This window comes from Nelumbo nucifera, chromosome 5 (assembly GCF_055504915.1).
Source record: "Nelumbo nucifera cultivar China Antique chromosome 5, China Antique-T2T, whole genome shotgun sequence".
Classification (NCBI taxonomy): domain Eukaryota; kingdom Viridiplantae; phylum Streptophyta; class Magnoliopsida; order Proteales; family Nelumbonaceae; genus Nelumbo; species Nelumbo nucifera.
In genome coordinates this window covers 32,467,379-32,493,825 of record NC_142653.1, presented here as the reverse complement: position 1 = coordinate 32,493,825, position 26,447 = coordinate 32,467,379, and the positions used below count along the sequence as shown (strand labels likewise).

The 26,447-nt window shown below is 40.9% G+C and overlaps 1 protein-coding gene across 8 annotated transcripts in view; it reads right to left on the bottom strand.

Annotated features, from left to right (window-relative positions):
* Positions 1-26,447, bottom strand: part of LOC104599963 (protein GIGANTEA-like) — an 83,220-nt gene that overhangs the window by 51,099 nt on the left and 5,674 nt on the right. For 6 of the 8 annotated variants that reach the window (XR_016076213.1, XM_088887600.1, XM_010262722.3 and 3 more), the window contains exons 3-6: positions 6,593-6,664; positions 6,315-6,369; positions 6,040-6,182; positions 5,549-5,817 (exon numbers count right to left, since the gene is read on the bottom strand). Coding sequence is in view for 7 of the 8 variants with exons in the window: in XM_088887600.1 (XP_088743726.1) it covers positions 5,549-5,817; positions 6,040-6,182; positions 6,315-6,369; positions 6,593-6,664 (539 nt within the window). In the remaining variant the exon portion in view is untranslated. The remainder of the gene's footprint in view (positions 1-5,548; positions 5,818-6,039; positions 6,183-6,314; positions 6,370-6,592; positions 6,665-26,447) is intronic. The other 2 variants (XM_088887599.1, XM_088887598.1) reach the window with 2 other exon arrangements.

Sequence of the window (26,447 nt, the reverse complement as noted above, 5' to 3'; positions counted from 1 at the left end):
GAATGGAGTCTACCTTCTAAATGCGTTTCTGAATTACCAGAGTCATCATGTTAGTAGCAAAAGTAATGGATCAAAGTCAGTGAGTCAAATTTTTTTTTTTTTGTGAAGAATAATGATAAAATTTTATTAAAAACAAAAGAGATACATAAAAGAGGTGATAAGATATCACCTAGAGAAGAAAAGCAGTGTCAAAGACCCTTTAAAAGCTCAATACCCAAGCTACTTGCTAACAAAAGGGAACACCCAATCAACTCCAAGCTAAGGTCAAGAAAAAGACCCTAAACCAATCCCCAATAAGACAGACCATCAGCCCGTCAACTAAATAGAAAAATAAACCCCTCCTTGTTGTAGCCATGACTTCAGTCTTCCTCTGTGAACATGTCATCCTGGATTGAAACATCCTCATCCCATACCTTGTCTCCTTTCAAATGGGCATTTTTGTTCAACTTCTCTTCCTTTCTTTACCTTTCAAAATCCTCAAAATCCCTTCTAGCAAACTCCTCACCACCCCCAAAAAAATAGACCCAAGCTTTTCCCAACTGTAAACTCCTCTCTATCCACTATTTTTTGGAGGGTCACCCCACCTGATTCCCCATCACTACTCTTATTTTTTTGCGGCATCTGTCTCGCCACAGACTTGGAATCACCACAACTCGATTTGTTTTCTTGTTGCTCCTTCGGCAACAAGGGGTTGACGACTGAAACTGCCCCGATGTCCCCCTATGATCAATACCATGTGTCCCATTGTCTCTCATACTTTTCCTCCTGTAAACCCATTTGTATTTTTTTGTAGGTCCCTACTCTTTTCAGGCTGAGTTTTAGCCCAAAGAAAATCTTTGTCATAGCACAATATTATGATTTCTTGAACTAGGCAATTTCTTGCTGATTATCTCATTGATTTGATCCCCCTCCTCTTCAGGTTGCTCCTTCAACCCAAAGCAACACCCAACCTTCCGATCTTTACCTCATAATTTCGAACATCCTCGGTGTAGCATTCAACCTGGTTTCCGATCACTTCACTATCACCTGAAATTTCCTAACTTCCCATCCCATCTTCATTCTCAACTTCAGCATCGGCATTAACACTTTGCTCCTCCAACTCCCTGCTAACAGTCTCATTGGGACAAAGGGTACTCTTTAAAACATTGAAGTCAGAGTTCTTTCTTTTATCACCTTCCTCCTCAGCGTTTTCTCCCACCTCAATTCTCTCCAAATGATCTTCCATGTCCCCCTTACTTCTAAGGTTAAAATGTTGATCCACCACCTCATTAACAAACAGAAACTACACATCTGAAGCATTTTCAATTCCTTCCTTTACCTCGTCTAAGACACTGAGAACCTTTCCCAAAAGATACAAACCCAATCCTGTCAGCAGGCCCCCCTTTTTTTGGATCAATCAGTAGTCCCTTCCTTGTGAAGTGTCGATTCCAGTAGCCACTAACAGTGCTTGGGAGTCAATATTTTCTAAAGATACCTCAATCTCTGAGCACTTTGACACACAAATCACCAGAACAAACAAACTTAGTAATCACCATTCACAAATCTCTTCCTTTTTCCTTTAAGAGAGAGGGGGATCGGTTTTTAAAACTTATCACCTTTTTCGCACTCAGCTACTTAGTCATGCCTGCCCTCACCCTCTGTCCTCCCTTAAGGTAAAACCAAAACGCTTCTGATCAAGTGTGATGGGAACCTTGAGAATCAGCCCTTGGATAGCACTGTAAAAAGTCCCTCTTCAAATCGATGTTCTCTGAAAAAATGGTTGGGAAGACCATGGACAAAGATTACCATCCTCTAATGTCCTATACAATAACTCGGGTTCTCAACTCGCCTGGCCACTTAAAGCCTCGTGTGATCTCCTCTTACTTCGTCCATCAACCCAGCCTAATTCAGTAATATGCTTCTCACCTATCGCGATTGATTTAGGACTCCAAGGCCCAACCTGCTCCTTTTTATTATTAATTGGACCCAACCTCAGATCTGACGTGGCCCCAAATTGTAAATCTTCTATAATTGAATTCCTACCCTCTTTCCTTTCTCTAATTTCAAAACAATTTGAATTATTTTCCTTTTCGAGTAGAGCCCCCAAAAAATCCTTTATGAGTAACTTTTCAGTTACCCATAACACTTGCCCCTCCAACCTTTTCACCTCTCCCAACATTTCTTCTCTATGTGTTACCCATCCCACCAATAAGCCATCGTCTTCAACCTTCGAACTCTTCTTCCACAAAGACACTTCAAATTCTGTCAAGTACAAAACCTTCAACCATAAGCCATTGGAGAAAAGATCAATGGCTTGAGGAATATCACTCAGCTTTAACCCTGATATTTAAACATTCACCACCTTCAAATCAGTAAAATTATATTTAATAAGATTTCCTCCGAAAGCCTTAACGATTTTGTCTAGGGAATCTTCATTCCAGAGATTGAATGGAAGTCCTAATAATTTTAAAATGAAGCTCTCATGAGAAACCTCCATCTGATTACAGGATAAGTGCTAATGTTCAATCACCACCGAACCATCCAAGGTCTCCACCGACTCTTTATTCGATATTACAAGCTTTTCTTCCCCAACATCAAGAATAGCTCTTCGATCATCAAAAGGAATAACAAAAACAAGTGCTTGAGTGTGAGAACCAGCCATTGTAACATCTTTTGTAGTTGTAAGAACTAGCCGCAGCCTCGAAGCTTCTTTCTTCTCGCTCAAGAACAATTTTTGGCTTCCATTTGAACTAGCTAAAACAAGCATTGAGCTCATACTTTCAGAATTTTCTCCCTTTGGTTCCTTTCTAAAGAGATGCGGTTCAGGTATCTCCACATCTTCACAGTAAACCCCTTTTGTCTTCTGCTGATTTGCCTCCTGTCTCATCAACAACTCCTATAAACTATCAACAAAAACCATTCAGCCTCTTCTCTCCCTACCCTCTGGGATGCAAATCAAATATTTTCTATTAACCCTAAAGTACTCTATAATAACGACAAACCATCCTTTCATGTTTCTTGTCATTTCTACTTCATAACTCTTCCCAGTAGACCAAAGGAATTTCTCCAATCTTGTTTTTTAACAAAATGCATTGTTCCATCAACAAAACCTTTAAGCCAACCGATGGCTTTTCCTATTAACAAAATAAAAGCTCTTTTGTCTTCCCGGATCTTCATCAATGTTGTTCTATTGGTCGTTACTTCCTCAAGTACAAAAGTTTTTGCTTTAATTTCCATCTTCCTTATCCATTTCAGAGCTACTTGGAAATCTCCAGCTCGCTCCTTCATTTCATCGCCTTGTTGACAGATGCCTTGTAATGCCACCTATCAAAATGGAGAGATTTCGCTAGAATTTTGCCAAATCTCACTGATATTGTGAACCACGTATGCAACACAATGGCCTAGTTTTAGATGTTAACCATGTGCTCATAAAATGATATTAGAAGTTAAACCATAGCTTTGCCTCAATGAGTCAGAATATGCTATGGCATAATCATTTGGATCATCTTTCTTTTAACTCTTTGCATTGTTTGTTTCCAAAATTGTTTGAGTTTGTTAAGTAAAAAGGTGTTGAAATAAAGGTCTATAAAAGAAAAGAAAATTTCTTGAAGAAGAAGAGAAGAAAGGAGAAAAGGAAGAGAAGAGATTTGAGAGAGAAAAGAGAGCAATCATGTTGGCTGCCCTCTTCGCTATTATTTATAATCTAAAATAATAGAGTACAAAGACCAATATGCCCTTATAGGGTGGCTAACACATAAAACAGCATAAAACAATTAAAATAACTACTCAAAAAGGACTCAAAAAGAATGTTGTGGTCCCCACTTCCTACCTAAACAATAAATAATAAAAAACTACCACTATAGTTTACACAATTTGTATAAAACCTCAACACTCCCCCTCAAGTTGGGAGTAAATGTCACACATTCCCAACTTGTGTAGATTGTATTCAAGCTTGTTCTTTACAACCCCTTTGGTGAAGACATCAACCAATTGTAGTTCAAAAGAAACATAAGGCAAGCAAACTTCTCCAGTTGTCACCCTTTCTCTTATGAAGTGCCTATCAACCTCAATGTGTTTAGTCCTGTCATACTAAACTGGATTGTGGGCAATATTGATTATAGCTTGGTTGTCACAATATAACATCATGGGCTCCTCAGCTTTTATTCCAATCTCACTCAGTAGAGATCTCACCCAAAGTAGTTTTGAAACACCATGAGCCATAGATCTACATTTAGCCTTTGTACTTTATCTAGCAACAACTAATTGTTTTTTACTCTTCCATGAGACCAAGTTTCCTTCCACAAAGGTGCATACCCCTGATGTAGATCTCTTATCATCTAAGCAACCTGCCCAATCTGCATCTGTGTAGGACTCCAGCTTTAAATTTTCATGGTCTGAGAAAAGAATCCCTCTGCCAAGATGCTTCTTCAAGTATGCAAGTATCCTCTCAATGGCTTCCTAGTACTGAATCTGATGAGCATGCATATACTAACTCACAACACTAACAACATAGAAGATGTCTGGATTTGGATCAATAAGAGTATCAGCTGGTTTAGTTCCTAGCTTCCCAGTCTCCTGTAGTAAATACAACACATACTTCCTCTAAGAGATAAAACTCCCATACTTATATCTTGCAACCTCAATCCCTAGAAAGTATTTCAGTTCACCTAGATCCTTGATCTCAAACTCTTGTTGTAGTGACTTCTTGAGTGCATCAATCTCCTTCGGATCATTTCCTATAACAACTATATCATTTACATATACAATCAATATTGACAAGAGTGCCTCTCTCCTTTTTACAAAGAGAGTATGGTTGGATTGAGTCTGTGTACCCAAAACGGATAAGTGCTTCTCTTAACATGTCAAACCATACCCTAGGTGATTGTTTCAAACCATATAGTGATTTCTTTAGCCTGCAAACTTTTCTCTTACCAACATTCTCATAAAAACCAACTAGAATGTCTATATATACCTCCTCAAGTAGATCACCATTAAAGAATGCATTTTTAACATCAAACTAGAATAGAGGACATGAATAGGTAGCTGTTAGGAACAAGAGAATCCGAACTGAGCTCATCTTAGCAATTGGTGCATAGGTCTCCAGGTAATCAATACCATAAGTCTATGAATACCGTTTTGCAACTAACCTTGCCTTGTACCTCTCTATACTGCCATCAGCCCTATACTTCATAGTGAACACCCATCTGCATCCGACTGTCTCTTTGTCTGTAGGAAGATCAACTATTTCCCATGTCTGTAGGAGGGTGATTAGGCACTATAGGAGAGAAAGTGTGAAATGCAATGGGTTGTACAATCAAGATCAAAGGGATCGACTGCCACAACAGTTTATATCAGTTTTAGAGGACTGGTTCACTTCTCCTACCATGTTATTAGCTTTCTTATCCCATCTTACATGTCAAGAAAGAAAATAGCTAGATTACTGTTGGCCAAGACATTTTTCTACAAGTGCTATAACTCCACAGGAAACATTTGCTAAATGAATGCAACTGTACCATATTAAAGAAGAAAGTAAAAGAACAGAAGGAATCAAAAAGAGAAGTCCACTCACCAACGAAAATAGTCACTTCGAATACCCAAAGGTGCGGCAAGCAGTATATCAGTAATCCAGGGAGATAGTGGACGTAAAGGTTTTTTATCTTGTTGTGGCAGAGCTGAATAACAGGTTCCCTCCTTTGTAGAGCTACTTGTAGCATGAATACCACTGCTGCTTCTATCGACACTATTTTGGTGTTCAGCCTTGTAAATTGGGCGATTGTAGTGAGTTAATACCCGTAAAATTTCCCCACATGCCATAGCCCATTGTTCAGAATATTCATTCTGTAAATAAAAAATGTTTGGTTAGAATGTATTCCTGTCCGATAAGTTGTCTGTTCTCTATTCAATAAATAAACAGCGACGAAAGCAACACAAACATGAGCTTTTCAAAACCCAAGCAATGAGCTCAATCTAGAGTACACTATGAGAATAAAGTCCGTAGATGAATACAAACAAAATATTGATAAGCACTCTAAGATTAATATGCTCTGGTAGTTCCAATACCTCGTTGCTTGGGCAGACTAAAGAAATGAAGGAACTAAATGGGGGGGAATTCTTATTGTACGCCAATGTATCATCAATTATACATGAAATAAGTGGAAGAAGAACGGCATGCCCATGTTCTGGATGATGAAGTACAAACATTGCTGGAGATCAAGCACATGTGGAAGGTCAGTGTACTGTATTACTGCCTCAAACAAGAAATGGAAAGTAAAATATCAGACTGATATTTTGAGGTCTATCTGTTCTCATATAATATCTATAGAAGATTCCAATACCCAAAACTTCATCGAATAGGCGTTTGTTTTGTGATGGATAGTGACACCGGATAAGCTGTAATTTGGAAAAGGGAAAAAGTATAAATTAAGAAATTAAGAAAGAGAAACATCTTCACATCAGTAACAATTTATTCTTAGCAGTTTTGTTACATTAATTTCTTTATGCATGTTTTCATTTTTGTAGCCATTATGATTCAAGTAATTGGGTAGATTCCTGTTGCAAGATTTACCAACTAGCCAAAAGTAACAGAAAAATGAAAAGAAAATTTACAACATACCTCACCAATATCTTCAGCAAACCTTTCTGATGTGAACTGACCAAAATATTCAACATAGGCAGTAATTTGAGCCTAAATGAAAGATGTAAGTTTGTAAATATAGCAGAAACATGGTTGAGTAAGAGGAGAAATTAGCATGAAACCACAAATGCATGAAAGATGTAAGTCAATAAATGCCATTAATTAATAAGACCAGAGTTTCAAGATAAAAATATATTTTCTGTTCACAGTATGCATGAAACCACAAATCCTTCACAAGTTTTCTGGATACTAGTAAAAGGAAGCAAATGCCAGAGTGCTTAATCTACTCGATAGAACTAATTGCGAGTCAAAGGAGGCATTATTTCCTTTACCATTGGATGTCAAGGCTGAATATGAGACCTAAGGAGAGCACTCCAATGGATATCATGGTTGGACTATTGAGTATGTCCTTCAATCCTTGGACAGATGAAGCTTTTAAGATGAATGGCATATGTGATGGGTTCTTAGTGTTAGACAGTATATGCCCTTAGCTCCAATAGTGTGTTGTAAACTGAGATTTATTATGTATAAAATCAGTTACATTTATTACTTCATGTGCCATTTGGTATATTTCTATGAATAAAGTTGTAAATTTATGATAATTATTTAAGATTAAATGTTCTCAACCAATGGATAAACTTGGGGAGTTTGTCATATCAAGGTTGACATTCTTGTACTACCCAAGACTGTGGAGCAATTTGTCTTGGCTACTAGGGTTGGACCCAAGGCATAAGAATTGGTATTTATGAAACATTGAACAGGACAATTTGTAGTTTAGTCCTGGACCTTGGAGAATGGTGGGTTATCTAGAAAGTAGTTGCAAGTGATCTCCTATCTTGATAATGATATTGCACCAAGTGTAAGACTAATCCGCTTTTGATATACCAACCAGTGAGATCCTTCTTGGGTCAAATACATGGGCATTTGGAGCAGATTAGAATGGTATTTGAGTGAGTGATCATTGTGATAGGATCAGTGACTTTGTTGGACATAGAATATCCAGGTTTACACTATATAATGGAAACCAAAAACTACAAGTAGTGGATTTCAACTTGTTTTGAAATCAGATTTGCAAAATGTATTTATATTAATAAATAGTTTATTTTGTCAAAGGTTTGCAAATGGTTTTAATCTTGAGATCCATCTAAATGGGGAGTGTGACACTGCATTTCGCAAGTGGGGAGAGGTCCTTCCTATCAGCAATGTATTGATATTAATGGTTGAGAGATTATGTACAAGTGTTTGATTAAGCTAATCCCTAATAGACATTTCTCAATTCAGAATAATAGACTTGCATTCATAGGATATCTAAAACCCAAGTACATAATGTTAGACATTATTGGGATTGGGCTCACTTGTGCCCAAAACACTAGTGGACGATTCACTATATTGGGCCATTGTGGGCCCCACACCAATAAGGTATTGGATTTTATTTAAAAATTATTTTGAACTAAGATTATGGTGGGTCCCATGCCATACAAGGTCAATATCACTTGGGATTCTAAGAGAACCTTCTTATTTCGAGGAAAGTTGCTGAAATATAAGTTTCAGTTGTGAAATACACCTGCAATAATTCAGAAAATATAAAAAAATGTTAGAATAATGTTAAAATAACTTAGTTGCAGATGTTAGGGCCTGTTTGGAAAATTAAAGTGTTTTTTTATTTCGTTTTTCTTTCTGTTATGTTTGTTATTGTACTCAGGGGCACAAGGGTCTTTTCCCTTGTTATTTCTGCCGCCCTATATATATTAAAATAAAGGTTGGTGCCGCCAGCATTGTTACATAGCAAAACCCTTCTTTCTTCCCTCCTCTCTTCTCTTCTCTTCTTCTCCTCTTCTCTTCTCTTCTCTTCCTCTTATTTCTGGCCGGCCACACTGTCAAGATGGTATCAGAGCAGGAATACTGATTAAAGAGAGCAGATCGATCAACCCAGAGAGCAGATCGAACAGACTAGCAGAACCTGGGTGGAACAGAAATCTGATTCTGGACTAAAAAATAGCTACAACTGGTACAGTTCTCCCTGTTTTTCTCTTCTTTACCCTCCTTGGTCATGTGCCGAGTGAAAACCCTACGATCTGGGCGGCTGAATGCTATCGAACCTGTGTAACCCCTGTTTTTTTGGATCGTGAGATCCTATTCATGTGCTAAGACAACTGTAGGTCAAGGATGACCTGTCTTCTCAATGTTTTGAGTTGACTATAAGTAAGAAGGATCTCTCCTGCTGATTAGTGGCTGTTAGACATTCTGGAATTCTGGTAGGTTGGGACTGTTAAAAGTATACAGGTCTGAAATCTGCTGAATATTACCTCTGTTTTGTCTGGAGTTTGGTACTGTTTGTGCTCAACCTGATTGTTAAACCCAAGTGTGTGGGTGTGAACTGCGTGGAGCATTGTTTTATGGAGTAAGGAGGGGTCCAAAGTCCGGAGTTTGGGACTGATTAACTGCGTGGAGCATTGTTTTATGGAGTAAGGAGGGGTCCAAAGTCCGGCGTTTGGGACTGATTAACTGCTTGAACATGTCGACTGAGAATTCTGCTACTTCAGAGATTTCAGGGAGCCACAATGGAGTGAGTGGGGGAATGGATATGAGCTTTCCCATGGCTGTTATTCCCTTTGATGGTCTGAATTACCTTGAGTGGTCTAGGGGAATAAAACTCTACATCACTGCCAGGGGGAAAATAGGATACATCAAAGGGAGAGTGAAGGAACCGAAGTATGGAAGTGCTGAGCATGATAGGTGGAACCAAGAGAACAATATGGTGATGTCTTGGCTCTTGGTTTCAATGCTGCCACAAGGAAGACCTTTATGTGGGCTGAAACTGCTTGTGAGATATGGGAACAAGCGAAGTCCACCTATTCAGAGCAGAGACACTATGCCAAGATATATCAACTACAAGCTGAATCCTCTACTTGCAAGCAGGGGGAGAGGAGTCTCTCGACGTACTATTCTGATTTGACATCAATATGGAAAGAACTTGATCACTATCAGAATGTGAATTGGAAGTGTGATGAAGATGCAAAGGCCTATAAGTCACTTGTATCATAGCAACGAGTATTTGCTTTCCTCCTAGGGCTGAATCCGTCATATGAGTCCATCAGGGTGCAGATCTTGGGTAGTAAAGACTTGCCATCAATCCAGGAGGTGTATGCCTTGGTGCAGTCAGAAGAAAGTAGAAGAAGTGTGATGAATGGTGTAGAAGGGGAGTCAGTTGCCCTAGCTGTCCGAGGAAATTCAGATATAAATGTCGGAGGTGGCTTAAAAAAAAATCAGATGATACGAGCAAGCTTTGGTGCACTCACTGCCAGAAGACACAACACACGAAAGATACATGTTGGGATCTCCATGGAAAACCTAAATGGGCATAGGATTTGGGAAAGAAATCAACAACTGATCAGGGCAAGAAACCAGGCCAGCATAATCAAAAAAGGTATAACTCAGCTAATATGGCATCGACAAAGACTAGTCCTTCAGTAACTCAGGAGAGACATCCCAGTTCTGACCCTAAGGAAGATATTATCAACTCCTTCCGTGAACATTTGGAATTGTATGGTAGGACTCTCCGCCAGATGGATTCTGGGCCTACTCCTTCTACCTCATTTGCGTCTACATCAGGTAATGCCACAGCCTTCCATGTGTCATCTCATACTACTGATTCTCCTTGGATTATTGACTCCGGAGCCTCAAATCACATGACCGGTAAGTCAAATTTGTTTCAAACATATAACCTTCTCTCTGGGAGAGATAAGGTAAGACTGGCTGATGGTTCTTTTTCTACCATAGCTGGCCGAGGCACCATACCTCTCCCACTTGGCCTTACTCTTCCTAATGTACTGCACATTCCGAAATTACCTATTAATTTGCTGTCCATTAGTAGTCTTACTCACTCTTTGAACTGCTCAGTCACTTTTTTTCTGTCTTCATGTGTGTTTCAGGATTTGACCTCGGGGAAGACGATTGGTAGAGGAAGCATGGTAGATGGTCTCTACGTGTTGGAGAATAATGCTGGTCTAGTGGCGACAGAGTCCACGAGTTCGTCAAGTGAGAGTCAGGCCTATTTATGGCATAGTCGTTTAGGTCACATTTCTTTTGAGTCGTTAAAAGTTATGTTCCCAAAGTTGTTTGAGTCCTTGTCAGTGAGTCAGTTACAGTGTCAAACTTGTCAGTTGAGTAAGCATTGTAGAAGTTCTTTACCTTTACGAAATAAAAGATCTGAATTTCCATTTCATATTGTTTATGTTGATGTTTGGGGCCCTGTTACCCTACCTACTACGGCTGGCTATAAGTATTTTGTTACTTTGATTGATGATTATTCTAGATACACTTGGGTTTACCCAATGCGATCTTGAGATGAAGTGCCACAAATTGTGAAAGATTTTCAACGCATGGTGTTCACTCAATTCCAAACGGAAATCCATATCTTCCAGTCGGACAATGCAAAGGAATATTTCCATAGTAATCTCACGAAGTTCTTTGCTTCGAGTGGGTCACTTCAGCGAAGCTCTTGTGCCAGGACACCCCGACAAAATGGTGTGGCTGAACGGAAAAACCGTCACCTTCTCGAAGTTGCTCGTGGCGTGCTGATCCATATGAATGTGCCACATATATCATCAATCGCATGCCCTCTCAGCTACTAGAGTATAAGGCCCCACATCAGCTCTTGTTCCCTACAGCCCCACTGTCCGCCATTCCGATGCGTGTTTTTGGGTGTCATTGCTTTGTCCATAACATGTCCCCTACTCGTGGTAACCTTGATCCTCGGGCTATTCCTTGTGTTTTTCTTGGTTACCCTTTATCTCAAAAGGGGTATCGTTGCTATGATCCCATTGCCCGCAAGTACTATGTTTCCATTGATGTCTCATTCTTTGAGAGTCAACCGTTTTTCTCGGTTTCTCCTCAGGGGGAGAGTAGGGTTGAGGAGAAACAGGCGACGACTCAAATTCAATTACCTCCTTTACTCGATCCTCCTCCATTCCGGGTTTTTCATCGTCGCCATAAGAGCCAGCAGGGTTCAAGAGCCGTGGAGCCAAATACTATGCAACCAACATCATCGGATTCACCCGAGGCAGATCTGTCTCATTAGCCAGGTACACTTGCTCCCATTGATATATCTGCTCCTTTAAATGTTGATTCCCCTGTCACCAATGATCTTAATATTCCTATTGCTAAGAGAAAGGGTGTTAGATCTTGTACCACTAATCATCCTATCTCTAATTTTGTGTCCTATGAGCATGTTTCGCCTTCGTACCGTGCCTTTCTCTCTTCTGTGGATAGTGTCCCCGTTCCTAAGACTGTGGCAGAAGCTTTGTCAAAACCTAAATGGACAGATGCAATGCAGGAAGAAATTGATGCCTTACACAAAAATGGTACTTGGGAGTTGGTAGACCTTCCTGAAGGGAAGGAACCAGTGGGGTGCAAGTGGGCGTTCACAATGAAACACAAGGCTGATGGAACTGTTGAAAGGTACAAGGCTAGACTGGTAGCAAAAGGCTTCACACAGGTATATAGAGTGGACTATGCAGAGACTTTTGCTCCAATAGCCAAGATGAACTCTATCCGGATTCTCCTTTCCTTGGCAGCAAATCTTGACTGGGATCTTCACCAATTGGACATCAAGAATACCTTCTTGAATGGTGACTTGGAAGAGGAAGTGTACATGATCCAATCCCCAGGGTTCTGTGCCAAAGGCAGTGAACAAAAGGTGTGTAGGTTAAAAAAATCCCTATATGGGTTCAAACAATCACCTCGGGCTTGGTTTAGTAAGTTCCATTTAGCAGTCCAACAGATGGGATTCAAACACTGCCAGTCAGATCATACTCTGCTTGTGAAAAGAGATGAAGGTAAAATTGCAGCTCTTATTGTGTATGTGGATGACATAGTGATCACAGGAGATTGAGAGGCTGAAATCCAGAGACTAAAAAAAATCTTAGCCACTAAATTTGAGGTGAAGGATCTAGGCCCCTTATGATACTTTCTTGGAATTGAAGTTGCCTGTTCTCACAAGGGCATCTTTATTTCCCAACGGAAGTATGTACTAGATCTACTAGAAGATACAGGCAAGTTGGGGGTAAAACCATTTGATTCACCTATTGAACCTAATCACCATCTGGGAGACAGTCAGGAAGAGTTTTTGAAAGATGTAAAGATGTTCCAGAGACTTGTGGGGAGACTTTTGTATTTGTCTATGACCAGGCCTGATATTGCCTATGCAGTGGGTGTTCTCAGTCAATTCATGCACAGCCCTAGGGACAACTCACTTTGAGGCTGCAGAGAGGATCTTGAGATATCTCAAGAAGTTTCCCGGAGCTGGTTTGTTGTTCCAGAAACACAGTCACTTAAAAGTGGAAGTATATACTGATGCAGATTGGGCAGGAGCAGTCAATGACCGAAAGTCTATCAGTGGGTATTGTGCCTTTGTAGGAGGAAACCTTGTCACATGGAGAAGCAAAAAACAAAGTGTGGTGGTTAGATCTAGTGCTGAAGCAGAGTATAGAGCGATGGCTCATGGGGTTGCGAAAATCATGTGGATAAGAAATCTGTTAGGTAAACTGGGTTTCGCAATAAGCAATCCTATGTCACTCTACTGTGACAATAAAGTTGCCATCAATATTGCTGCTAATCCAGTTTTGCATGACAGGACGAAACACATTGAAGTGGACAAGCATTTTATTAGAGAGAAACTTGAAAGTGGAGAAGTGTGTACACCATATGTCAGCTCAGAAGAACAACTTGCAGATATCTTCACCAAAGGTCTCCATCATGTGCGGCACAAAGATTTGTGTGACAAGTTGGGCATGATTGACATCTATGCTCCAACTTGAGGGGGAGTGTTAGAATAATGTTAAAATAACTTAGTTGCAGATGTTAGGGCCTGTTTGGAAAATTAAAGTGTTTTTTTATTTCGTTTTTCTTTCTGTTATGTCTGTTATTGTACTCAGGGGCACAAGGGTCTTTTCCCTTGTTATTTCTACCGCCCTATATATATTAAAATAAAGGTTGGCGCCGCCAACACTGTTACATAGCAAAACCCTTCTTTCTTCCCTCCTCTCTTCTCTTCTCTTCTCTTCTCTTCCTCTTATTTCTGGCCGGCCACACTGTCAAGAAAAAAGAAGAGGAAAGGAAGAAGAAAGAGAAGGGAAGAGAGAAGAGTTCAATCCTTTCTCTCTAGCCCCCCCCCCCCAAGATGTCCTTTATTCTCTTAATTTTAAACTGAGTACAATTCCCTGGATGCCCTTAATGGGGTGGCCAGCACTAAAGAAATAATTAAAAGAAAACAAGGAGACCCATAACTAAAAGAAAGTTGAAAACAGTCCTCTTGAAGCTTGAGATTAGATGCAAAACTAGAAAAATGAACAAGAAAAGATTAAGAAGTTGAGAGAGAGAGAGAGAGAGAGCTGGCGGCAATGAGAGTTAGAGAGTGAGAGGTTCGAACTCAACCTCCCTCTAACACTCTAAACATTTTATTAAGTTAATCTTTGAAATATTACAGAGAGGCCCTTGAGTGGGCAAGAAATTACAAAAACAGAACATTACAGAGTATGGGCCCAGAATAAGGCCCATTACAGAGGGAAACATAAACATAACATGAAATAACAGTCTATGGGCCATTCGGCCCATCTCCTCTACACTCCCCCTCAAGCTGAGCATAGATGTTAATCATGCCCAGCTTGCCAGTGTCATGTTAAAGCCTTGCCTTGGAAATACCCTTAGTGAGGAAATCTGCCAATTGTCCGTCCGAAGTAATGAATGGAAGACACACTTCACCGGAAGAGACTCTTTCTCGAATAAAGAGTCTATCAACCTCGATATGTTTGGTTCTATCATGTTGTACTGGGTTGTGAGCAATGTTGATGGCAGCCTGATTATCACAGTACAACATCATGGGTTTGTCATGATCAATCCCAAGTTCTTCCATTAAGGACCTTAGCCACAACAATTCTGATACTCCATGTGCCATGGCTCTATACTCTGCTTCTGCGGAGGATCGGGCCACAACTGACTATTTCTTACTCCTCCAAGAGACAACATTACCAGCCACCAGACTGCAATACCCTGAAGTAGATCTTCTATCATCAATATTTCCAGCCCAATCAGCATCAATATAGGCTTCAAGTTTCAGATGACCATGCTTGGTAAATAGAATTCCTTTTCCTGGAGAGCCTTTCAGATAGCACAAAATCTGTTCTGCTACTGCCATATGAGTATCTCTAGGAGCATGCATGAACTGGCTAATACAACTGACAACATACGCAATATCTGGCCTAGTCATGCAAAGGTACAGAAGCTTCCCAAGAAGTCTCTGAAAGACCCCTTTGTCTTCCAACAATGTTCCATCCGAAGCTGAAAATTTGTGACTCATATCAATCGGAGTTGCAGCTGGTCTACCACCCATTTTTCCAGTTTCAGACAACAAATCAAGGACATATTTCCTCTAGGAAATAAGAATCCCATCCTTGGATCTAGCAACTTCTATGCCAAGGAAGTATCTCAACTCCCCCAGATCCTTAATCTCAAATTCTGTACGGAGGAAATATTTAAGGGCCCGAATGCTTGAGGCATCATCACCAGTCACTATCATGTCATCAACATATACAATGAGATACACTGCTAGAGATCCACTTTTCTTCACAAAGAGAGTATGATCTGACTGTGTCTGAACATAGCCGAATTTAACAAGTGCAGCTCTAAATCTCTCAAACCAAGCTCTAGGAGATTGTTTGAGGCCATAAAGTGATTTCTTCAATTTGCATACATTTCCTTGCATATCTTTCCCATACATTCCTGGAGGGAAACACATGTAGACCTCCTCATGTAAGTCACCATTCAGAAATGCATTCTTTACATCTAACTGATAAAGAGGCCAATCAAAGTGAGCTGCCAGAAATAAAAGAACCCTCACAGGTGTCATCTTGGCAACAGGGGCAAAGGTCTCCAGGTAGTCAATTCCATATGTCTGTGTGTAGCCTTTTGCAACAAGTCTGTCCTTGTACCTCTCAATAGTCCCACCAGCCCTGTATTTAATGGTAAAGACCCACTTGCACCCAACTGGATCCTTCCTTTCAAGCAAATCCACCACCTCTCAAGTGTCATTCTTGTGTAGAGCATCCATTTCAGACTTCATGGCATCTCTCCATTCTGGAATCCCAAGAGCTTCTGACACAGACCTAGAAATGGGGTTAGAAGCAACTGAAGAGAGGTAAGCAAAGTATGAAGGAGAAAGTAGATCATAGGAAAGGTGTTTGGAAATGCAGTGTGCAGTGCACTTCCGCTTTCCTTTCCTAACAGCAATGGGGACATCAAGATCTGGGAATGATGGTTCCAAAGGGGCTGAAGCAGTACCTGTTATCTCATCTATGATTGGGAGTGTATGAGCCTCATCTTTTGTAAAGGAAACAACTTGCTCATTCCTGGATCTTTGCCTTTGATACACCTTGGAATTATGGGTAGGACGAGGAGGTAAAGAAATAGGAGCACTAGGGCAAGATGAATGAAGTGGTTGATCCTCCTTTGATTCATTTTGTTCAGGGGTTCTAACACGAGCTTTGATGAATAGCCCCCATGTCAGAGAGATACAAGGATAAGCTCTTCTCAAAGTACTCTTTTGCATTGTTAGATCTGAAAACTTTAATTCTGGTATCAAATTGGGTTAAAACAAGCTCATGAAATTGTCTCACAAGTCTTGGGACTTCATCACGAGATTTCATTAGGTATATCCAAGTGAATCTAGAAAAATCATCAATAAACAGGATGAAATATCTGTAGCCCCCTGTTAGAGTTAGCGGAATAAGGGTAGATTAGTCAACTCACCTTGGTTAAGTTATGAGCTTATGTGGCAGTCTTATTAGAGGTTCTCTGTCCCATACTTAAGTAGGGGCAGTTTAGTCCTTGTACATTTAATTAGAGCCTAATCACTATTAAGAGGTCGACTGATAGGGTTTAGCTATTAGGTTCGACAGTTCTTTCATCTTCTTCTTCTTCTCCTTCTCTTTCTTCTTCTCCTTACTGGTTCGGACTACTGTAGCAACAGTAGAAACATGGTATTAGAGCAAGGTTCGTGACCTATTTCAGTTCGTGACAACTTCAGTTCATGCTTCAGTTCTCTCCTTTTCTTCTCTGGGCTGTCAATGGAGAAAAGTGGTTCATCCCAAGCCTGAAACATCTCAGCTCTTCTTTTTTTTTTGGTGCGCAGAACCTCCTTTCCTAAGAAAACAACTTCAGCAGTGAATGGTTGGCTGAAGCTCTCAAACGAAGGTTGGTTATCTCTTCTCTTTGTGCTGTTGGTATTTCTGGGTTGAAAATCTTCAAGAACTTGAGAGGACTGATCAGAACCTAGAGAACTAAGTTGGTTGTTGCCCTGGTTCTTGAAAAAATTCCAAGAACGGGCTGTGTTTACAGTGACCAAATGGTGTAAGGGCTCCTGCTGGTGGCCGAATGGTGTAGAGGCTACTGTAGGTGGCCGAATGGTGCAAGGTGTGATGCAATGGTACTAGTTGAGTTCTTGTTGGTCTTGTGGTGCCCTCTTAAAAGCGTTAAAGCAGGTCTGTATTGTGTGTGACAGCTATGGCTGTGTGGTGGTGCTTGTGATGCACAAACTCTGTTGAGTAGTTGTAAGAGAGCTTGCATGTGGTTAGTAAGTGCTGAATTAATGTCGGTGTAGTCTGTGTTTTTTGTGAAATCAGTAGTGGTGTGGATAAGAACAAAGGCGTGTGTATCTACCATTGTGTTTAGGGACTGTTGTAGGTTCTGGAACATCAAACTCTTGAGAGCAGCACTTAGTTGGTGATTGGGAATTCAGATTGGAGGCAGCATTGAAAGAGTATCATGGCAGCAATGGGAGATGGCTGTAGTGATCAGAAACCTAGTGTGGTGATTTCCTCTGACTATCTAGGTGTACAGATGACCTCAATTAAACTGAATGGTGAGAACTATGTTCCATGGGCCAAGTCGATGGAAGCTTTTCTCAAGGCAAAGAGAAAAGTGAAGCATGTGAAAGAAGATAAACCATCGGCTGACTCTCCAGGGTTTGATGATTGGAAACAGGAGGATGCTCAAACCATGACATGGCTATGGAACAGTATGGAACCCAAAATAAGTGCCAACTTCATGTTCTTAGATACAACTAAGGACATATGGGAACATGCCAAGAAGCTGTATTCTGGGCAAGATAATACTACAAGGGTATATCAGCTCTATCAGGAGTACTTTGGTCTGCAACAAGGAAATAAAACCCTAGAAGAGTACTATGCCAGTATGAAGAACCTCAGAAATGAACCCAATGTCTATCATCCTTTCACTCCAGATGTTAAGGTTCAGCAACAACAGAGGGAACAATTAGATGTCACAAGGTTCTTAATGGGGTTGAAATCAGAGTATGAACCAGTTAGGGCCCAAATATTAGGGGGCTCTACCCTTCCTACACTTGAGGAAGTGTTTGCTCGGCTTCGCAGGATTTCTTTGGAACAAACAGAGAATCCCACACAGTCTAATAGATCAGCTTTTGTGACAGCCAGAGGAGGTGGACGTGGTACGAAAGGGGGAGGACATGCCTCCCGAGGAGGTCGTGGTGGTTCCATATTTGGCCGTGGTGGTGGTCGTGACTCAGGGGGAGGCCGTGGCAAAGAAAAAGGCAGCTCTACAAGAAGTGTACCCACTGTGGCAGGGAAGGACATTCGGTAAATTTCTGTTATGATCTCCATTGCCGCCCTCCCTCTAAATGGGCCAATCATGTTGTTGCTGGTGGGGTTGATGTCAGTGATAATCAATAGGTAGACCTAACTCCTTCCACATCTACATCTGTTTCCGAAAGGGAGAAGGTGAGTGTACCATGTGATGAGTATGAGCGGTTCCTTCAGTCCACTTCACAGCACACTACTGCTACTCTTGCCCACTCAGGTATAGCTTGCCTGTCATCTAAAACCTCTCCTTGGATTATTGACTCTGGAGCCTCTGATCACATGACCGGGACTCCAGGTGTGTTCTCTTCTCTCTCTGAAACTTCCACATCTCAAACTATTACCCTCGCCAATGGTTCCTCCTCTCTCATCTGTGGTGTTGGCAATGTTGACATGGCTTTTCTTTCTTTATCATCTGTTCTATATGTCCCTAAGTTTCCATTCAATCTTATGTCTGTTAGTAAATTAACCAAGACTCTTAACTGTTCTGTTACTTTTTTCCTTCCTCTTGTGTTTTTCAGGATCTCAGGACGGGGAAGAAGATTGGTGGGGGGCATGAAGCTAGTGGATTGTATTATCTTGACGGTGGTGGGTCGTCAGTTGCACTTCAGACTTCACTCACTCCTCTACAGTGGCATTGTCGACTGGGACATCCTTCTCTCAAGGCACTCAAGATACTAGTTCCGTCTTTGAGTCATTTGTCAGTGTTACAGTGTGAGTCGTGTCAGTTTGGGAAACATCGTCGTGTTTCCTTCAATCCTAGAGTTGAAAGTCGTATGTTGAGTCCTTTTGCTTTGGTTCATTCAGATGTTTGGGGCCCAATCAAAATAGAGTCTTATAATGGTTACAAGTATTTTGTCACTTTTATTGATGATTGTTCAAAAATGACATGGATTTATTTAATGAAAGAAAGGAGTGAATTATTTTTCATTTTTCAAAAATTTCATGCTGAAATACGTACACAATTTGGTGTTCCAATCAAAGTTCTTCATTCAGATAATGGTCGTAAATATTTTCTTACTTCCTTTCAACAGTATTTAGAACAGCATGGCATCATTCATCAAACTTCATGTGCATCCACTCCTCAACAAAATGGGGTGGCTGAACGGAAGAACTGTCATCTCCTTGAAACGGCTCGGTCTATTCTTCATCATATGAGTGTTCCTAAATGGTTTTGGAGTGATGTTGTACTTACTGCATGTTTCCTCATTAATCGGATGCCCTCCTTTATTCTTTATGGTCGGTTTCCCTTCTCTATCTTGTTCCCCACCTTGTCTCCCTTTCCATTAACACCTCGTATCTTTGGCTGTGTGTGCTTTGTTCATAATCTGAGTCCTGGAATAGACAAGTTGGATGCATGCTCCATTAAGTGTGTCTTTCTTGGCTACTCTCGGACTCAAAAAGGGTACAAGTGTTACAATCCCATTACTCGGAAGTGTTATGTCTGTCCTGATGTCACCTTTTTTGAGTATGTTCCCTTCTTCTCAGGAACTGAAGCATCTTCGTCTCCACCTTTACTTCCTCTTCCTCTTCCGGTCAGTGATCCCGTTCTGGGTGTTCCTGTTGGAGTTGACTCGTCACCTCATCCAGTGCAGATCCCTACTGAACGACCACCAATTCGACAACTGTATACACGTCGAACGACACCGGCCCCTCCTCCAGCTTCTACCTTGTCCGCGGATCCTGTCGTTGCTCCTGTTGCTGAACCCTCAGGACTTGAACTACCCATTGCCTTACGGAAAGGTAAACGTAGTTCTATTCTCCATCCAATTTCCAATTTTGTTTTAGTATCTCGCCTTTCCGCCTCACATCGCCAGTTTGTTTCACTCTATTGTCATCTATTTCCATACCTAACAATGTCCAAGAGGCTCTTAGTTCACCTAGGTGGAGGCAGGCAATGGAGGAGGAACTCTCTGCTCTTCAGCATACTCACACGTGGGAGCTCACTACTCTTTCTCCTGGTAAGCATGTTGTGGGTTGTAAATGGGTGTATACTGTTAAACACTTGCCAGATGGTAGTGTAGAGCGTCTGAAAGCCAGACTTGTTGCTAAAGGTTATTCACAGTTGTATGGAGTGAACTATATGGAGACCTTCTCTCCAGTGGCTAAGATTAGCTCTGTCCGTGTGTTAATTTCCCTGGCAGTTATGTATGATTGGCCCCTATTTCAACTTGACATAAAAAATGCCTTCCTTCATGGTGACCTTATAGAGGAGGTATATATGGAGCAACCACCTGGGTTTGTTGCTCAGGGGGAGGCTGGTAAGGTGTGCAGACTGAAAAAGGCAATTTATGGGTTGAAACAATCGCCCCGTGCTTGGTTCGGGAAGTTTAGTGAAGTGGTGAAGAATTTTGGTATGAAACAATGCCAAGTTGATCACTCAGTGTTCAGCTATGACTCAGAAGCTGGAAAGATTTTATTAGTGGTCTATGTGGATGATATTGTCATAACTGGCAGTGACAAATTGGGGATCGACAAACTAAAGGTCTTTCTGCAAAATCATTTTCAAACAAAAGACCTTGGGACATTGAAGTATTTCTTGGGTATAGAAGTTGCTAGATCAAGACAAGGTGTAAACCTATGCCAAAGAAAATATGTTCTCGATCTATTGGACGAAACAGGACTGTTAGGTGCAAAACCAGCTGAGACTCCTATGGAACCAAATGTTAAGTTGAGCAGTGATACAGGGGAAATATTTGATGATCCTGGAAGGTATATTCGACTAGTGGGGAAGCTGAACTATTTGACTATCACGAGACCAGACATCTCCTTTGCAGTCAGTGTGGTGAGCCAATTTATGCAGAACCCTCGTATATCTCACTAGGAGGCAGTTCTTAGAATTGTAAGATATCTGAAGGGAGCCCCGAGCCGTGGGCTATTGTATAAACCAGGAGGAAAACTTGAAGTAGTTGGGTACACAGATGCAGATTGGGCAGGCTCTGTGTCTGATAGAAGATCTACTACAGGTTACTGCACATTTCTTGGAGGAAATCTTGTGACGTGGAAGAGTAAAAAGCAGACGATTGTGGCTAGAAGCAATGCTGAAGCCGAGTACAGAGCCATGGCACACACTACATGTGAATTAGTGTGGTTGAGGAATCTCCTACAAGAAATCGGGTTCCACATGGATAAACCTATGAAGTTGTACTGTGACAATCAAGTTGCGCTCCATATCTCATCCAACCCTGTTTTTCATGAGAGAACAAAGCACATAGAGATTGATTGCCACTTTGTGAGGGAGAAGGTTCTTACTGGAGAGATAAGCACAAAACATGTAGGCTCAGGTGATCAGTGGGCAGATTTGTTTACAAAAGCCTTAAGCTCAGGGAGAGTGAACTATATATGTAACAAGCTGGGATTATATGACATATATTCTCCAGCTTGAGGGGGAGTGTTAGAGTTAGCCGAATAAGAGTAGATTAGTCAACTCACCTTGGTTAAGTTATGAGCTTATGTGGCAATCTTATTAGAGGTTCTTTATCCCATACTTAAGTAGGGGCAATTTAGTCCTTGTACATTTAATTAGAGCCTAATCACTATTAAGAGGTCGACTGATAGGGTTTAGCTATCAAGTTTGACAGTTCTTTCATCTTCTTCTTCTTCTCCTCTTTCTTCTTCTCCTTACTAGTTCGGACTACTGTAGCAACAGTAGAAACACCCCCCATAGAAGATAAGAGGTAAGGCCCCCACACATCAGAGTGCACAATATGAAAAGGAAAAGCAGCTCTTTTATTTCTTACAGGGTAATTGTTTCTACAATGCTTTGACAACTGACATGACTCACAATTGAGACTGGACACACTGACTCCCTTAAACAATTCGGGAAGTAAATGACTCAAAGCAGAAAAAGGTAAATGACCAAAACGACAATGACTCAACATAACTTGACTGACAGACTTTGAAGAAGTAGAACCAAAGGCAGCATTCTTGGGATGATCAAGGCATTGGCCAGGAGTGTCGAGCAAGTATATTCCATTCGCTTCATGGCCACTCCCAATCACCTTCTGAGATTCCAGATCCTGAAACACACAGTGAGAAGGAAAAAAGGTTACACAACAATTCAATGACTTGGTCAAGCTACTAACAGATAATAAATTGGTATTCAATTTAGGTACATGAAGAGTGGAAGATAAGAGTAAGGAGTCTGGAATGCAATTTCCAACACTTGTCCTTGGTGTGTTTCGGCTTCTTGCAATATTCACAGACCACCTCCTTCTTTCCTATGCCACTGGGAGCTCCTATAATCCCTTTGGGTTTAACCCCCATATTTGCAACTTGATCATTGGTGCTGACTCCTTGAACCTGTACTTGCCTTCTAGTCTCTTCACTGCTGACCAAAGCATATGCTTGTGACAATGAAACACTTTCCTTGGACAAAATGTTCTGCTTTGTGATGTCATATTCAGGATTCAGCCCTATTAGGAACTCAAAAACCCTGTTTCTTTCAACTAATTTCCTGTATGTTTCAGCATCATTGGGGGTATCCCATGTCACAGCCTCTATCAGATCAATCTCTTGCCATAGAGATTTTAGGGTTGAGAAGTATACTGCAAGTGACTTCTCCCCCTGCCTTAGATTCTTCACATCACTCCTCAGTTTATAGGCTCTGGCAACATTCAATTTTTGGGAGTAGGTTTCTGCAACACTATCCCAGATTTCCTTAGCCGAGTTCATCCAAAGATAGTGTTGACTAATCTATGGCTGCATTGAATTCACAAGCCACCCAATCACTGTGTAGTTCTCTTGCATCTATCTCTCATAAGATGGATCATTCTCTGGGGGAGCTTTCTTGCTCCTAGAAATAAACCCCCATTTTCCTCTGCTACAAATATGGATTTTCACTGATTGTGACCATGCCAAGTAGTTGGTCCCATCAAGTTTAACTGTAGTTACAGCCAACATAGGATCGCCTGGGGTTCCCAAAGTCTGTTCATATTCAGCAGCACTCTTGCTTTCAAGGTCCAAGGAATCCATCATGCAAAGGCTCCAATTAGGGTTTTAATAAGTTTTCCAAGGTACAGGGAATCTTGATGAACTTAGTTTGAGCTGAATCGGCAACAACAACCAGTTCACAAAAAACAGTTCAGTCTTGATAACCGTGACAGTCCAGCTCGGTGGCAGCACTTTCTAGAGTAAGAAATACTATTTCAGCCTTCAAAGGACAACCAACAGACCTCCAAACACAGAGTATTTCAGGTCCCCAACAACCGTTGTCCCAAAGAGAAGAAATAACAGTCCACAGTCCTTAAAAGGCCTTTTGACAAACACTCTGTGTGCAGTAGTTAACACCCTACTGTTAACTAGTAGGAACCACTTCAATAATGTTTTGTATAGATCCAAAACAAAGGCTGGACAGAATTTTTGGACTAGTACCACTGAGTCCAAATCAATTTCAGCAACTTGACAGTCCAACAACAACCGAACTGCACTCCAAAACAACCCAGAAATCTCTTAGTTGAATCAGTCCAGCAATAGCCGAACAGTAGGGCAGAATGGAGGAGGGTTTCGAATACTTTAACAGCCCTCCCAAGCAACGAAAATAACCCATCAATAACTGAGATAACTTACAGTAAGTGGATCTCTGATTTGAACTTCAAACCAGGCCAAACACCTTTCTCTCTGATTTCAAATCAGGCTGAACACCTTGCTCTCTGATTCTTCCTGGTCACCGAACTATTCTCCAAGTGTGTAGAGACTTGAGCACTCTCCAATGACCTCCATGAACCAGGTGAATGACTTTAAACTTCCAGCCCTAGAACATCCTCATGCAGTTGGCTTGACTACAACCACATAAGGGTCACGCCAAGCTCTGGCCCGCTCTGATACCAAGTTGAAAACAGTCCTCTTGAAGTATAGGACTGCTTGAAATTAGATGCAAAACTAGAAAAATGAACAAGAGAAGATTAAGAAGTTGAGAGAGAGAGAGAGCTGGTGGCAATGAGAGTTAGAGAGTGAGAGGTTTGAACTCAACCTCCCTCTAACACTCTAAACATTTTATTAAGTTAATCTTTGAAATATTACAGAGAGGCCCTTGAGTGGGCAAGAAATTATAAAAACATAACATTACAGAGTATGGGCCCAAAATAAGGCCCATTACAGAGGGAAACATAAACATAACATGAAATAACAGTCTATGGGCCATTCGGCCCATCTCCTCTACAAAGAACATAAACTAAATACATGACTTAAAAGAAATAAATCACTAAAGTCCATTCAACCCATTCTCGCTACACTCCCCCTCAAGCTGAGCATTGACATCAATCATGCCCAACATGCCTACATAATGTTGAAGTTTTGTTTTGGAACTCCCTTAGTCAGAAAATCTGCTAGTTGTTCTTTTGATGCAACAAAATGAAGGTATACCTCTCCTAAAGCCACTCTCTCTCGTATAAAGTGTTTGTCTACCTCAATGTGTTTAGTTCTATCATGATAAAACGGGTTGTGGGCAATATTAATAGCATCTTAACTATCATAATATAACATCAGTGACTAGTCACATAAAACACCCATCTCATCAAGGAGAGGTCTAAGCCAATGATAACTCACAAACTCCATTGGCCATAACCCTATACTCAGCCTCAGTTGAAGATCTAGCAACCACTAATTGCTTTTTACTTCTCCAAGAAACAATATTTCCAGCTACTATAGCACAATAGCCTGATGTGGATCTTCTATCACCCACATTATCTGCCCAATCAGCACCTGTATATATGCTTCTACCTTCATGTGGCCATGTTTAGCAAATAATATACCCTTCCCGGGGGTTCTCTTAAGATAGCATAGCACCCTTTCTATAGTAGCCAAATGTGTGTCTCTAGGAGTATGCATGGACTGGCTGACGACACTCACAATGTATGAAATGTCTAAACGAGTCATACATAGAAAAAGAAATTTCCCCATAGTCTCTGAAACACTCCCCTGTCAGCTAAAAGCTCTTCATCATTAGCCGAGAGTTTATGATTCACATCAATAGGGGTGGAGGCAAGTTTAGCACCAAGTTTTCCAATCTCAGTAAGAAGATCCAACACATACCTCCGCTAAGAAATAAAAATACCTTCTTTGGACCTAGAAACCTCAATGCCAAGAAAATATCGCAACTCCCCTAAGTCTTTAATCTCAAATTCAGAATTGAGGAACTTCTTGAGAACATCAACTTCTTCTGTATCATTGCCAATAACCACAATATCATCCACATAAACAATAAGAAATGTAATCAAAGTATTTCTCCTCTTAACAAAGAGGGTATGACCTAATTAAGTCTGAGTGTAGCCAAACTAAACAAGAGTAGCCCTAAACCTGTCAAACCAAGCACATGGAGATTGTTTCAAGCCATAAAGTGACTTCAATCTGCACACCTTACCTTGCATCTCCTTACCATATATACCGGAAAGAAGGGACATATATACCTATTCAATGAGATCACCATTCAGGAATGCATTCTTAACATCAAACTAATAAAGAGGCCAATCATAGCTCAATGCTAAGGATAAAAGAACTCTCATAGTAGTCATTATAGCAATTGGAGAGAAAGTCTCCATGTAATCTATTTCATATACCTGGGAATATTCCTTAGCAACAAGACGAGCCTTATATCTCTCAATTGACCCATCTACATGATGCTTGATAGTGAAAACCCACTTGCACCTAACAGGTTCCTCCCCAGCTGGCAAATCAACAATATCCTACGTATTATTTTTATGAAGTACTTCTATTTCAGTCCTCATAGCATCCCTCCACTCTAAATTGGCTAAGGCTTTTGGCACTAACCTTGGGATGGGTTGAGAGGAAAAAAAGGTTAGAAAGGAATAGTAGGATGGGGACAACAAGCAATAGGAAAGATGTTTGGAAATGCAATGAGTTGTACAATTCCTCTTACCTTTTCTCAAAGTAATGGGTATGTCAAGGTCTAAAAACGAAGGTGCTAGTGGTGAAGATATTGGACATGTCCTCTTTTCGATAATTAGAAGCACCTAAGACTCAACTGAGGGTGTTGAATCAACCTATGTTTGCCTTAGCCTTTGCTGTTAGTACCACCTTTGGGGAATAGGATGAGTGGTAAAAACTGGAGGACTAGTAAGAGGAGGGAGAGGAACAAGAATGGAAGACCTCAAAAGAGGACCCCTCTAAGGGAATGGGGATAGCTGTGAAGGACCCCCACACATTAG